Source organism: Mercenaria mercenaria, chromosome 9 (genome assembly GCF_021730395.1).
Source record: "Mercenaria mercenaria strain notata chromosome 9, MADL_Memer_1, whole genome shotgun sequence".
In the NCBI taxonomy this organism is placed as follows: Eukaryota; Metazoa; Mollusca; class Bivalvia; order Venerida; family Veneridae; genus Mercenaria; species Mercenaria mercenaria.
In genome coordinates this window covers 41,214,341-41,229,350 of record NC_069369.1, presented here as the reverse complement: position 1 = coordinate 41,229,350, position 15,010 = coordinate 41,214,341, and the positions used below count along the sequence as shown (strand labels likewise).

Sequence of the window (15,010 nt, the reverse complement as noted above, 5' to 3'; positions counted from 1 at the left end):
GGCCTTGAACATAACCTCATCTCTACGCTGCACACAGCAGTAAATGGCCTTGAACATAACCTCATCTCTACGCTGCACACAGCAGTAAATGGCCTTGAACATAACCTCATCTCTACGCTGCACACAGCAGTAAATGGCCTTGAACATAACCTCATCTCTACGCTGCACACAGCAGTAAATGGCCTTGAACATAACCTCATCACTACGCTGCACACAGCAGTAAATGGCCTTGAACATAACCTCATCTCTACGCTGCACACAGCAGTAAATGGCCTTGAACATAACCTCATCACTACGCTGCACACAGCAGTAAATGGCCTTGAACATAACCTCATCACTACGCTGCACACAGCAGTAAATGGCCTTGAACATAACCTCATCACTACGCTGCACACAGCAGTAAATGGCCTTGAACATAACCTCATCTCTATGCTGCACACAGCAGTCAATGGCCTTGAACATAACCTCATCTCTACGCTGCACACAGCAGTCAATGGCCTTGAACATAACCTCATCTCTACGCTGCACCCAGCAGTGAATGGCCTTGAACATAACCTCATCTCTTCGCTGCGCGCAGCAGTGAATGGCCTTGAACATAACCTCATCTCTACACTGCGCACAGCAGTGAATGGCCTTGAACATAACCTCATCTCTACGCTGCACACAGCAGTGAATGGCCTTGAACATAACGTCATCTCAGCACTGCACACAGCAGTAAATGACCTTGAACATAACCTCATCACTACGCTGCAAATGGCCTCGAACATAACCTCATCTCTACGATGTGAAACCAAAATTTGTAGTCCTGTTTGGCGCCATATAACTATACTGTGTTGGTGCGCCATAAAACCCAAATCAAATCAAATCAAAATCATCTCTATGCTGCACACAGCAGTGAACGGCCTTGAACATAACCTCATCTCAGCACTGCACACAGCAGTAAATGACCTTGAACATAACCTCATCACTACGCTGCAAATGGCCTTGAACATAACCTCATCCCTACGCTGCACACAGCAGTGAATGGCCTTGAACATAACGTCATCTCAGCACTGCACACAGCAGTGAATGGCCTTGAACATAACGTCATCTCTGCACTGCACACAGCAGTGAATGGCCTTGAACATAACGTCATCTCTGCACTGCACACAGCAGTGAATGGCCTTGAACATAACGTCATCTCTGCACTGCACACAGCAGTGAATGGCCTTGAACATAACGTCATCTCTGCACTGCACCAGGCAGTGAATGGCCTTGAACATAACATCATCTCTGCACTGCACACAGCAGTGAATGGCCTTGAACATAACGTCATCTCTACACTGCACACAGCAGTAATTGTGAGTGAACATCCCACCTTTTGATAGAAAATCAAAGTAGTCAGTAACTTTTTAAGATCAGCTGTATTCATGGATGACATTGTTGTTTTACTTCTTGTTTATTTAATTGCAGAGTAAACACCATATCCTGAAGGGGGTACATCCCTCACCTCTCTCAGCACACAGAGGATATATGGGGTGTAAACATTTCTCAAAATGCAACAGTCTTCTTAGAGATGATGGTAATACACCTATAGACTGGGCTTATCTACCTGTTAACCCTGAGTGAAAAATGAACAGACTATTATGTAGTTCTACAGTTGTACAAAAGGTTGTTACTCTCTTGATTGACAAATTGTAATTGTTGTATAAACCAAGGAGGCTGGTTTGGTTAGATACTGGAATCTTATCAAATCCTAATAAACAATGACAACACTTGGGCGTGTCGATGCCAGTGACTTGACACAAAGATCTCTAGCAGTTCTGAAAGCTTAGAGATGTATTAACACATTGGCAGAAAATTTACTGTGAGAGATGGTTTGACATTCATGTGGAGTTGTTCCTGCATTCAGTTGGTGACATGTGATCAGTGTGAAAGTGTTTGTAAAGAAGGGACTATAATTTTTTGAGTTTTATTCCTGAAAAATAATACTAAACCATTTGTATCAGCAAGACATTTACCTGCTTATTAGTACTACACTTTGGTTTTAACTGTTTTAGTATTACATTAAGTGAGCTTTTTTGTAAGGTGTTAACAGTGCTAGTTGCTAACTGATTTGTACAGAAATTGTTTCAATGTCTAGTTACAATATTTCAAACTGGAATAGTGCAAAACAATTTTCTGCTGTTTGCTATTATAAGATGACTGAAGACAGATGTTGTATGATCTAACATAAGTCTGTGATATAATTAAAACTCAAAGCACTGATGGTGGTTGCAATTGATGCTAATTGATTTGTAAAATACTGGAAAGAATGTGACATTCTGAGGAATTCTTACTTATAATCGGAAGAACTTTTTTCAAAACATTTAGCTTTCCTTTCAAAGTTATGCGTTTTTAGCTCACCTGAGCACAAAGTGCTCATGGTGAACTATTGTGATCACACTGTATCCATTGTGCGACTGTCTGTCCTCAACAATTTCTTTTAAACAACATCTCCAAAACCACTGAATGGATTTTGATGAAATTTGCCCAGGATGTTCCTTGGATGGTCCTCTACCAAAGTTTTTAAAACAGTTCCGCTTGGTTTTACATAGGCGCCGCCAGAGCTGAAAAACCTTCAAATGACATCTCCTCCTAAACTGCCTGGCCAGTTTTGAAATAATTTCATGCAAAAACCTACTACCAAGATTGTTCAAATTATTCTGATTCTTCAAAAAACGGCCACCAGGGGCGTGATTACTTTTCTCTACAATCATGTATATAGTGGAAACTTCTTGTGTGAAACTATTGGCCCTATTTTAAAATAATTTTATGCAGGTGTTGTTTGGGTGACCGTCTACTAAGATTGGTAAAATTATTCTGATTCATTTAAAAACATGGCCGCAAGATGGCATGTTCACTTTCCCTATATATATATATATATATATATATATATATATATATATATATATTATTCTGATTCATTTAAAAACATGGCCGCAAGATGGCATGTTCACTTTCCCTATATATATATATATATATATATATATATATATATATTATTCTGATTCATTTAAAAACATGGCCGCAAGATGGCATGTTCACTTTCCCTATATATATATATATATGAAAGTTCAAGGCCTAGGCCTTTGATATTTGGTATGTAGCATTGCCTAGTGGATCTCGAAACAAGATTGTCCCTGTGGTGAAAAGAGACCCCTCCCTGGTGTGTCACATGTTATATGAGTTATATAAGAATAAATACTTCAAAAATTATCAGATCATATTTCCTAGACTGTTTAATTATAATTACCTGATGACCCCAAGCGATTACGAGTCACTTGACTGTGACCTTGACCTACTGACCTACTTCCTTGTTTTTTAAGATACAGCCTTGAAATTTGGATGACATGGCTGTACAGTTTTGCACACCAATCTAAAACTGGCTTTCAGTGATTATGATTATGAACTTCTGACCTTCTTTCTAATATTTTAGCGTCAGTTTGCCATTTGAAACATGTGGCTCATATTACTCAGGTGAGCGATTCAGGGTCATCATGACCCTCTTGTTCTTCATTTTTTTTTCCTTTTATGGATCTCTTGAAAGTTTTAACTGATACATCATTGTTGTAATTGCATTGATCCTTGTACATAAAAATGTGCTGCTTTTATTGTTTGCTAGAAGTAGAGTGTCTGAAAAAAGTTCTGCTTATATAATCCAATAGTTTTATTGAAACTTTTTTAGTGATACACATTTTTGTAAATTAAATAAAAGTTAATTAAATGAATATGTTGTTTTCTTTTAGTCTTTGTCATAAAGACTCTTGGGGTGGGGGTAAATTTATTCAAGTCAACATAAACTTTAAAGTGTGTTTGTAATCATTCATGGAACTAAGCAGAAAAGGGTTGTATATTTTGCTATCCCCTGTCAAAGATAGAGGAATATAGATTTGGCATTGTTCGTCTGTCCACCCATGTGTATATCTGTCTGAAATCTGTTTAAAATAAAAAAAATATTTTAGAAAGAATCACCAAACCTCGCACAATTATTAATCAGCACATGACCTTTGCTTAATTATAGTATTATCCCAAGGAGAATTTTTCCCCTGGATTTGTATTTTCAACTAAGCAACCTATTGATTGATCTTTATGAAACTTTATACAAATATTGATCAGTATAGGATGTTGGTGCTGGCACATCTTTCATGAGGATCTCATCAGTAACTGCAAAGTTATTGCCTTTTAATTGTTTTAAAATTCATAAATTCCCACATAATAAAGTAACAAGTTTCTTTTATATTTTCCTATTCAAATATAGTAGCCGCAACTTGACCGCGATGGTTGACCTTAGGCTGATTATTCATATCGATTATTTCATTATAGAAATCAAAAGTGATTAGGGTAGCCATGTATATTTATATGCAATTAGTTTGTATACAATGCAGTATCAAAGTATTCATACTTACATTTGATCAGTTAAAACCTTCCAATACACTTATTCATACTTACACAAATTTATATTTCCTCTTTCTCGTGCAGCTCGTGTTTTACATACACTCCTTTTCAATAATAGGTTGTGTCTCATTATGTATTATAATTCAAAGGTCAACCATCGGGGTCAAGTTGGGTCCACTATACTTGTTTTGCACAAAACCCACAATGTTTCATTGCAGACGTTTAAACAAAACTAGAACTATTATGTTCTTTTTGTCTTAAGGTATTGGACCCGTAATAGAGTACCTCCTTTTTGAAGAGTATTCAATTCCTACTATAAACCTACTTTGACTGCAATTTTCAGGGGGGCGTAGGTTCAAGCCCCACTGGGACCAACATTTTTATGCCCCCGAAGGGAGGCATATAGTTTTTGAACCGTCTGTCGGTCTGTCCCCAAATTTTCGTGTCCGGTCCATATCTTTGTCATCGATGGATGGATTTTCAAATAACTTGGCATGAATGTGTACCACAGTAAGACGACGTGTCGCGCAAGACCCAGGTCCGTAGCTCAAAGGTCAAGGTCACACTTAGACATTTAAGGATAGTGCATTGATGGGCGTGTCCAGTCCGTATCTTTGTCATCGATGGATGGATTTTCAAATAACTTGGCATGAATGTGTACCACAGTAAGACAACCTGTCGCGCGCAAGACCCAGGTCCGTAGCTCAAAGGTCAAGGTCATACTTAGACGTTAAAGGGTAGTGCATTGATGGGCGTGTCCGGTCCAGATCTATGTCATCGATGGATGGATTTTCAAATAACTTGGCATGAATGTGTACCACAGTAAGACGACGTGTCGCACGCCAGACCCAGGTCCATAGCTCAAAGGTCAAGGTCACACTTAGACATTAAAGGTCATTTTTCATGATAGTGCATTGATGGGCGTGTCTGGTCCATATCATTGTCATTCATGCATGGATTTTAAAATAACTACGCATGAATGTGTGACACAGTAAGACGACGTGTCGCGCGCAAGACCCAGCTCCGTAGGTCAAAGGTCCTAAACTCTAACATCGGCCATAACTATTCATTCAAAGTGCCATCGGGGGCATGTGTCATCCTGTGGAGACAGCTCTTGTTTTCTCCATATTTTCCTTTTTTTCTAGTAAGATTTTACTTCTTTCAAGACTTATTATGGACGTATTGTACAAAAGTGGAAAATTCTCATTTTATAGGCGATTTTTTGCAGTTAAAAGTGAATTTACCTCTGAATCAGGAGGGGTAGAGTTAGACATCTTTAAAAATACTGAGTTACATGCGGTAAAAGTTCTCTATTTTGCCTTCATTCTTTAGATTACATATTGTGGAAGAAATGCTGGTAGGTTTTACTTCTGCTCCAAGGTTATTTTTGAATGAATTGAGCAAAATTCAAAACAGACCCACAGGATTCCACCTTAATTTTTATGCCCCTGAAGGGAGGCATATAGTTTTTGAACCGTCTGTCGGTCTGTCAGTCTGTCTGCAATTTTCGTGTCCGGTCCATATCTTTGTCATCGATGGATGGATTTTCAAATAACTTGGCATGAATGTGTACCACAGTAAGACGACGCGTTGCACGCAAGACCCAGGTCCGTAGCTCAAAGGTCAAGGTCACACTTAGACATTTAAGGATAGTGCATTGATGGGCGTGTCCGGTCCATATCTTTGTCATCGATGGATGGATTTTCAAATAACTTGGCATGAATGAGTACCACAGTAAGACGACGTGTCGCGCGCAAGACCCAGGTCCGTAGCTCAAAGGTCAAGGTCACACTTAGACATTTAAGGATAGTGCATTGATGGGCGTGTCCGGTCCATATCTTTGTCATCGATGGATGGATTTTCAAATAACTTGGCATGAATGTGTACCATAGTAAGACGACGTGTCGCGCCCAAGACCCAGGTCCGTAGCTCAAAGGTCAAGGTCATTCTTAGACATTAAAGGATATTGCATTGATGGGCGTGTCCGGTCCATATCTTTGTCATTGATGGATAGATTTTCAAATAACTTGGCATGAATGTGTACCACAGTAAGACGACATGTCGCGCGCAAGACCCAGGTCCGTAGCTCAAAGGTCAAGGTCACACTTAGACGTTAAAGGTCATTTTTCATGATAGTGCATTGATGGGCGTGTCCGGTCCATATCTTTGTCATCGATGGATGGATTTTCAAATAACTTGGCATGAATGTGTACCACAGTAAGACGACGTGTCGCGCACAAGACCCAGGTCCGTAGCTCAAAGGTCAAGGTCACACTTAGACATTAAAGGATAGTGCATTGATGGGCGTGTCCGGTCCATATCTTTGTCATTGATGGATAGATTTTCAACTAACTTGGCATGAATGTGTACCACAGTAAGATGACGTGTCGCGTGCAAGACCCAGGTCCGTAGCTTAAAGGTCAAGGTCACACTTAGACGTTAAAGGTCATTTTTCATGATAGTGCATTGATGGGCGTGTCCGGTCCATATCTTTGTCATCGATGGATGGATTTTCAAATAACTTGGCATGAATGTGTACCACAGTAAGACGACGTGTCGTGCGCAAGACCCAGGTACGTAGCTCAAAGGTCAAGGTCACACTTAGACATTAAAGGATAGTGCATTGATGGGCGTGTCCGGTCCATATCTTTGTCATCGATGGATAGATTTTCAAATAACTTGGCTTGAATGTGTACCACAGTAAGACGACGTGTCGCGCGCAAGACCCAGGTCCGTAGCTCAAAGGTCAAGGTCACACTTAGACGTTAAAGGTCATTTTTCATGATAGTGCATTGATGGGCGTGTCCGGTCCATATCTTTGTCATTCATGCATGGATTTTAAAATAACTACGCATGAATGTGTGACACAGTAAGACGACGTGTCGCGCGCAAGACCCAGCTCCGTAGGTCAAAGGTCCTAAACTCTAACATCGGCCATAACTACTCATTCAAAGTGCCATCGGGGGCATATGTCGTCCTATGGAGACAGCTCTTGTTTAATGTTTGAATTAGAATTCTGTTTACTTGAGGCACCCTAGAAAAAATGATATTTACAGTTTTATTTTGTGTTTTATAATTGTTTAACAATAGTTTGAGGTTTCTTTTATCAAATTTAATGCTGTAATGAATTCTCTGCAAACGTTTTAGATAGTGGCCAACACATTGAAATTTTTCTCTACTTGAGCTTGAGGAAATACCATAAATTATACAAAATTTACAAAAAACGGCACGGTAAACAACAGTGCGAAACATGGTCAACTTTAAGAATATACCAAGCAAATGCCATTTTTAGCTCATCTGATTTTTTGAAAAAAAATGATGAGTTATTGTCATCACTTGAGCGGTTGTCGGCGGCGGCATCAGCGTCGACGTCGGCATTGCCTGGTTAAGTTTTATGTTTAGGTCAGCTTTTCTCCTAAACTATCAAAGCTATTGCTTTGAAACTTGGAATACTTGTTCACCATCATAAGCTGACCCTGTATAGTAAGAAACATAACTCCATCTTGCTTTTTGCAAGATTTATGGCCCCTTTTGTACTTTGAAAATATCAGATTTCTTGGTTAAGTTTTATGTTTAGGTCAACTTTTCTCCTAAACTATCAAACCTATTGCTTTGAAACTTGGAATACTTGTTCACCATCATAAGCAGACCCTGTACATCAAGAAACATAACTCCATCTTGCTTTTTGCAAGAATTACTGCCCCTTTTGGACTTAGAAAAATCATTTTCTTGGTTAAGTTTTATGTTTAGGTCAGCTTTTATCCTAAACTATCAAAGCTATTCCTTTAAAACTTGCAACACTTGTTCACCATCATAAGCTGACCCTGTACAGCAAGAAACATAACTCCATCCTGCTTTTTGCAAGATTTATGGCCCCTTTTGGACTTAGAAAATATCAGATTTCTTGGTTAAGTTTTATGTTTAGATCAACTTTTTCTCTTAAACTATCAAAGCTATTGCTTTAAAACTTGCAGCTCTTGTTCACCATCATAAGCTGACCCTGTACAGCAAGCAACATAACTCCATCCTGCTTTTTGCAATAATTATTGCCCCTTTTGGACTTAGAAAAATCATTTTCTTGGTTGAATATTATGTTTAAGTCAACTTTTCTCATAAACTATCAAAGCTATTGCTTTAAAACTTGCAACAGGTTTTCACCATCATAAGTGGACACTGTACATCAAGAAACATAACTCTATCCTGCTTTTTGCAAGAGTGATGGCCCTTTTTAGACTTAGAAAATTATGGGTATGACAATATTTCTATTATACAAAAAAAATCAGATGAGCGTCAGCACCCGCAAGGCGGTGCTCTTGTTTAAACATTACTATTAGGGGTCCAATACCTTAAATGTAACATCATGACATAGTTCCTGCTTAAAAATGTGAAACTCTACCGCTTTCTTAAAACACTACCATAAGAAATTGGTGCTGTAAGAAAGTCAGTGGTTAAATTCCATTAAACATTACTATTAGTGTCTTGCTGAATGAAAAGATTCTATCACTGGTTGTAATCGCACTCTCCGCTAACTGAGCCTCATTAATACTTTACAGTTACCTTAGAGCTGGATAATCCCATCTGCACCTACAACTAGTGAAAGAATCCTATATTCATTAATGAAATATAGTCTTTATTTTAGATGGAAAATTTGTCGGTATGTATTAAACATATAATATGTCAGTCAGTCACTGGTTTTATGCTTTGTTAGTAATCATCTAGCCATTCAATACCCTGGCTATTGATTTAGTGTGTTTCTTTCAGGGTGTTTTATTCTAACATTGCTCAATTTGTTTGTCAGTTTAACAAAGAAGAAAACCAATGCTTGTATATTCTGCAATAAACAGCGGATGCCACAGGGACTATTGTGAGATATATAAAGATAATGTTGACAGATTGTGAAAACTAATGACAAAATTTGACAGGTATATGATGATTCATGACCTTATTAAAAGTTTGCTTTTATTATGCCCCCCTTCGAAGAAGGAGGGCATATTGTTTTGCAGATGTCAGTCGGTAGGTCTGTCTGTCGGTCGGAATGTAGACCAATCCGTTTCCGGATAATAACTCAAGAAAGCTTGGGCCTAGGATCATGAAAGTTGATAGGGAGGTTGGTCATCACCAGCAGATGACCCCTATTGATTTTGAGGTCTGTATGTCAAAGGTCAAGGTCACAGTGACCCTGAATAGTAAAACGGTTTCCGGATGATAACTAAAGAATACTTGGGCCTAGGATCATGAAAGTTGATAGGGGGGTTGGTAATGGCCAGCAGATGATCTCTATTGTTTTTGAGATCAGTATGTTAAAGGTCAAGGTCACAGTGACCCTGAACAGTAAAACGGTTTCCGGATGATAACTCAAGAACGCTTAGGCCTAGGGTCACGAAAGTTAATAGGGAGGTTGATCATGACCAGCAGATGAACCCTATTGATTTTGAGGTCAGTATGTCAAAGGTCAAGGTCACAGTGACCAGGAACAGTAAAATGGTTTCCAGGCAATAACTCAAGAACGCTTGGGCTTAATGTCAGGAAAATTGATAGTTAGGTTGGCCATAACCAGCAGATGACCCCTATTAATTTTGAGGTCATTAGGTCAAAGGTCAAGGTCACATTGGCCAGTAACAGTTAAACGGTTTCAGATCTTCTTGTCCAAAGCCATAGGGCCTAGGGCTTTGATATTTGGTATGTAGCATAATCTAGTGGTCCTCTACCAAGATTGTTCAGATTATTTCCCTGGGGTCAAATATGGCCCCACCCTGGGGGTCACATGGTTTATATAGACTTATATAGGAAAAAACTTTGAAAAACCTCTTGTCCAAAACCACAGTGCCTAGGGCTTTGATATTTTGTATATGACATCATCAAGTGGTCCTCTACTAAGATTGTTCAAATTATTCCCCTAAGCTCAAATATGGCTCCGCCCTGGGGGTTTACATAGACTTATATAGGGAAAAAACTTTGAAAATCTTCTTGTCCAAACCACAAAGACTATGGCTTTGATATTTTGTTACGTAGCATCATTTAGTGGTTCTCTACCAAGTTTGTTCAAATTATCCTTCTAGGGTCAAATATAGCCCCGCCCCAGGGGTCATATGGTTCATATAGACTTGTATAGGGGAAAACTTAGAATCTTCATGTCATTAACTTACATCATTCAAATTTGGACCACATGTGTAGTTTTGAGTGGCAAGATGAACTTTGACATGAGTTGACCTTGATCTTGACCTAGTGACCTACTTTCACATTTCTGTAGCTACAGCCTTCAAATTTGGACCACATGCATAGGTTTGTGTACCAAAAAAAAACTTTGTTATTGACCTAGTGACCTACTTTCACATTTCTCAAGCTACAGCCTTCAAATTTGAACCACATGCATAGTTTTGTGTACTGAAATGAACTTTGATCTTGAGATTGACCTAGTGACCTACTTTCACATTTCTGAAGGTACAGGCTTCAAATTTGGACCACTTGCATAGTTTTGTGTTCCGAAATAAAATTTGACCTTGATTTTGACCTAGTGACCTACTTTCACATTTCTCAAGCTACAGCCTTCAAATTTGAACCACATGCATAGTTTTGTGTACCGAAATGAACTTTGATCTTGAGATTGACCTAGTGACCTACTTCAACATTTCTCAAGCCACAGCTTTCAAATTTGGACCACATACACATTGTTTTGTACCGAAATGAAGTTTGACCTTGATTTTGACCTTGAAGAAGTCTTGAAATTTGGAACATTCAAAAATGGCTCAGTGGATGGCACCAAGATCACTCTGTAATCTCTTGTTAGGTTAATAGGTTAAAGGTCAAGGTCAGATTAAACCAGAATGGTAGAACTTTTTTTTACAGTGAGCATATAATTTCTGTTCCTTGTGCAATTACTGAATGCATCAAAGGGGGCATTTCGTGTTCAACGAGCTCTTGTTTTAACCTTCAAGTTTGGTTTTCTGAAAAAGGTTTTTCTGTACTGTAGCCAACAAATCATAAATTGAAACAATAAAAGAGCATACTGTTAACTTACTGTTGTTTTGTCTATACAAATCTCATAAGAATTTCTACTGTTTCAATCATCTGTCACTAATTAGGGCCACTCACATGGTTGCAGTAAGACTAACCACATCCCTTATTATGCCCCCCTTCGAAGAAGGAGGGGTATTTTGTTTTGCAGATGACGGTCGGTATGTAGACCAATTGGTTTCCGGATGATAACTCGTCAAGAACACTTGAGCCTAGGATCATGAAAGTTGATAGGGAGGTTGGTCATGACCAGCAGATGAGCCCTATTGATTTTGAGGTCTGTCGGTGAACCCTATTGATTTTAAGGCCAGTAGGTCAAGGTCACAGTGACCCAGAAAAGTTAAATGGTTTCCGGATGATAACTCAAGAACGCTTGCGTCTAGGATCATGAAACTTGATAGGGAGGTTGGTCATGACCAGCAGATGACCCCTATTGATTTTGAGGTCAGTAGGTCAGAGGTCAAGGTCACAGCGACCTGGAACAGTTAAACGATTTCCGGATAACTCAAGATCTCTTGGGTCTAGGATCATGAAAGTTGATAGTGAGGTTGGTCATGACCAACAGACGAGTCCTAAATGCTTTGAGGTCAGTAGGTCAAAGGTCAAGGTCACATTGACCCAGAATAGTAGAACTTTTGTGTACATTGACCAAATAATTTCTGTTCCTTGTGCAATTACTGAATGCATTAAGAGGGGCATTTCGTGTTTTACAAGCACTTGTTTTCACATAGATATTTAGGATTTGTCTTTATTAATAAGCATGTGTATTGGAAACAAAATTTTAATACCACATTTTCCATTTATCTTCATAAAAAATTGCCATAATGTTTATCTTTGTGGAATATAGGTCAGGTTCAAAACTCGGTTACCAGAGATCTTAAAGTACTAGGTCAAATCTTGTGTACACTAGAGACTACATTTTCTACACGATCTTCTTTAAGCTTGTCTTTCAAATCTAGGTTTGGTCAGAAACTGGATTATCTAAGTCAAATACAAGGTCACTGGGTCAAATCATAGAAAGATATTCTTAACACTCAAATTGCCACATTTTTTACCTGATCTTCATGAGACTTGATTAGAATGTTTGTCTGCTTTGAATATAGGATAAATCTGTAACTGAGGCACATGGTATTAGGTCAAGTCTTGGAAAAATCTTTGTAAATACTTAGTGGCATCTTTTTCAATTTTATCATCATAAATTTTTGTCAGAATGTTTGTCTGTATGAAACCTAGGGCAAGTTCAAAAGTGGTGTACCTAAGGTCAGAAACTATGTTACTAGTTTAATGAACTGCTTCCAAGATTTTCACCAATACTACAGTAGTTAGAAGCAAGGTCAGATGGTCAAGGTTCTCTTCAGGTGAGTGACTTAGGCACATTTGGGCCACTTGCTTCTCTTATTTTCTCAGCAATTTAAAAATGAAATATTCTTAAAAATACTTTTTATTTTATGCTAACTAATGAAATACTGTATTCTATCAGTTAACTATTTATATATCTCGTCACTCACACTGTGAAAATATGAAATCTATATTTTCACACTGTGAGAGATATAGCTCTGCCCCCTCATACATTGTGTACAAATTTTGAATTATTTGCTTAAAACAGGATGAAAATTGTAGTCGCACTTTGTTCTTTATTGTATATTTCTCATTCAAATTATTTTACTTGAGAATTTCATAATGTTATGCAGCAAAAAATAAAATAAAAGGGAACTTTGTTGTGTGCGTCTTTCTAACGTCACAGTGTTAAAAATTGTTGCAAAATGCACATCTCAACGTAATTGAGCATAAAATAAAAAGAAAATTTGTTTGTTTTTCGTGAATATTGAATATATCTCACCTCGAAGTGAGAAAATGTTCACATTTTCACTTGCGCTACGTGCTCCTTATTCACTCAGAACAAACAAATATCCTCTATTTATTTTATGCTAACTAATGAAATACTGTATTCTATCAGTTAAATATTTTCATATTTCATCACTCACACTGTGAAAATATGAAATCTGTATTTTCACACTGCGAGAGATATAGCTCCACCCCCTCATTACATTGTGTATGAATTTTAAATCAATTGCTTAAAACAAGATGAAAATTGTAGTCGCACTTTGTTTTTTATAGTTTATTTCTCGATTCAAATTATTTTACTGAAAGAGAATTTCATAACGTTATGCAGCGAAAAATAAAATAAAATGGAACTTTATGTTGTATGCATCTTTATAACGTCACAGCATGTCTGACGTCATGTCTGTTTACGCGCGTCTGTTTCCCGCGCTGAGATTAAAAATAGTTGCAAAATGCAAATCTCAACGTAATTGAGCATAAAAGAATAAGAAAATGTGTTTGTTTTCGTGAATATGGAATATATCTCACCTCGAAGTGAGATAATTTTCACATTTTCACTCGCGCTACGCGTTCGTGAAAATATTTGAAATTTTCTCACTTCTCAGTGAGATATATTCCATATTCACTCAGAACAAACAAATATTCTCTATACATTCATAGATGTTACAAGCAATTGTAGATATCTATATAATTATGCAAATTCTAATTTGAACCTTGTGCATTATACATATTTATTACATGAGTACCTATAAATAGTAAATTTGTGTTGAAAATTCTCCCATTATCGCATTGCGTCATGCATTATCACATTATCATAATAAGCCCCGGGGCCATTATCGATAATGGCCCTGGCGTTAGCGCGGGAAATTAACGTCTGTAATCAGAAATGACGTCATGGCGTTTCGTGGAGGTAAAACAGCGAATATTTCCGTTTTATTTTATCATCTTGAGCGTAACATCGTGTATTCTTCGTGAAATATCGTATTTTATCCCTAAATTATGCAATAAGCAAGAAAGTACAACTATCCAGGTATTTGATTTTATACAGTAAATAGACTCTTATACAAATAATATAGAAACTGAAAAGCTGAAATTTATTGTGCCAGAAGATGCAAGTATCTACCCATAAAAATGACACAAAAAAACATTTCTTACTATATTATAGGTAAACATGTAATAAACAGGTAAATACATGGGAGAGCGGTGCCTTTGAGTGATAATGGCCCTGGAAGAAGATAATAGCCCTCGGGCTAAAGCCCTCGGGCTATTATCACCTTGCCAGGGCCATTATCACTCAAAGGCACCGCTCTCCCATTTATTAACCTATACATACACACCACTGATACATATCAGATCATTAGGTTATACTGCTGTTCAGATAATTATAGACTTCTTCCAATAGGGGACTATGTATTGTATAGTAATACTTTATTCACTTGTACTGATTCGGAATGTTTAAATATATGGAAACATGGTTCTGCCCCCTCGTGATATGTCCTTCACATCTTAACTTCACATAATGATTTTCTTCAGTGACAAATCACTATATGAGATATATTATTAAAGAAATAACACACAGTTTCATTCTCCTTTGTATAATAGGAAAATATATCGGGTTGTGTGACAATTAAGTGTAACAACATTCTGGTATTTGATCTTATTCTGAAATGTATTTATATAAGACAGTAGACCAAATGTTGTAACACTTTCTTTCTTGGCATAATATGTCAACACTATG

General features: G+C 37.7%; 1 protein-coding gene and 1 long non-coding RNA gene across 3 annotated transcripts in view; both read left to right on the top strand.

Moving 5' to 3' along the window:
• The window catches only part of LOC123546984 (uracil-DNA glycosylase-like), a 55,549-nt gene extending 52,622 nt beyond the window's left edge, over positions 1–2,927 (top strand). For both annotated transcript variants that reach the window (XM_045333695.2, XM_053551305.1), the window contains exon 8: positions 1,453–2,927. In XM_045333695.2, the coding sequence (XP_045189630.2) occupies positions 1,453–1,608 (156 nt within the window). In that variant the 3' untranslated portion in view covers positions 1,609–2,927. The remainder of the gene's footprint in view (positions 1–1,452) is intronic.
• A 1,544-nt stretch (positions 2,928–4,471) lies between these two features.
• LOC128559502 (uncharacterized) lies at positions 4,472–11,429 on the top strand. Its single transcript, XR_008372409.1, has 2 exons — positions 4,472–8,166; positions 8,342–11,429. It is a non-coding gene; the product is annotated as an uncharacterized LOC128559502 (long non-coding RNA).
• Positions 11,430–15,010: the final 3,581 nt, after the last annotated feature.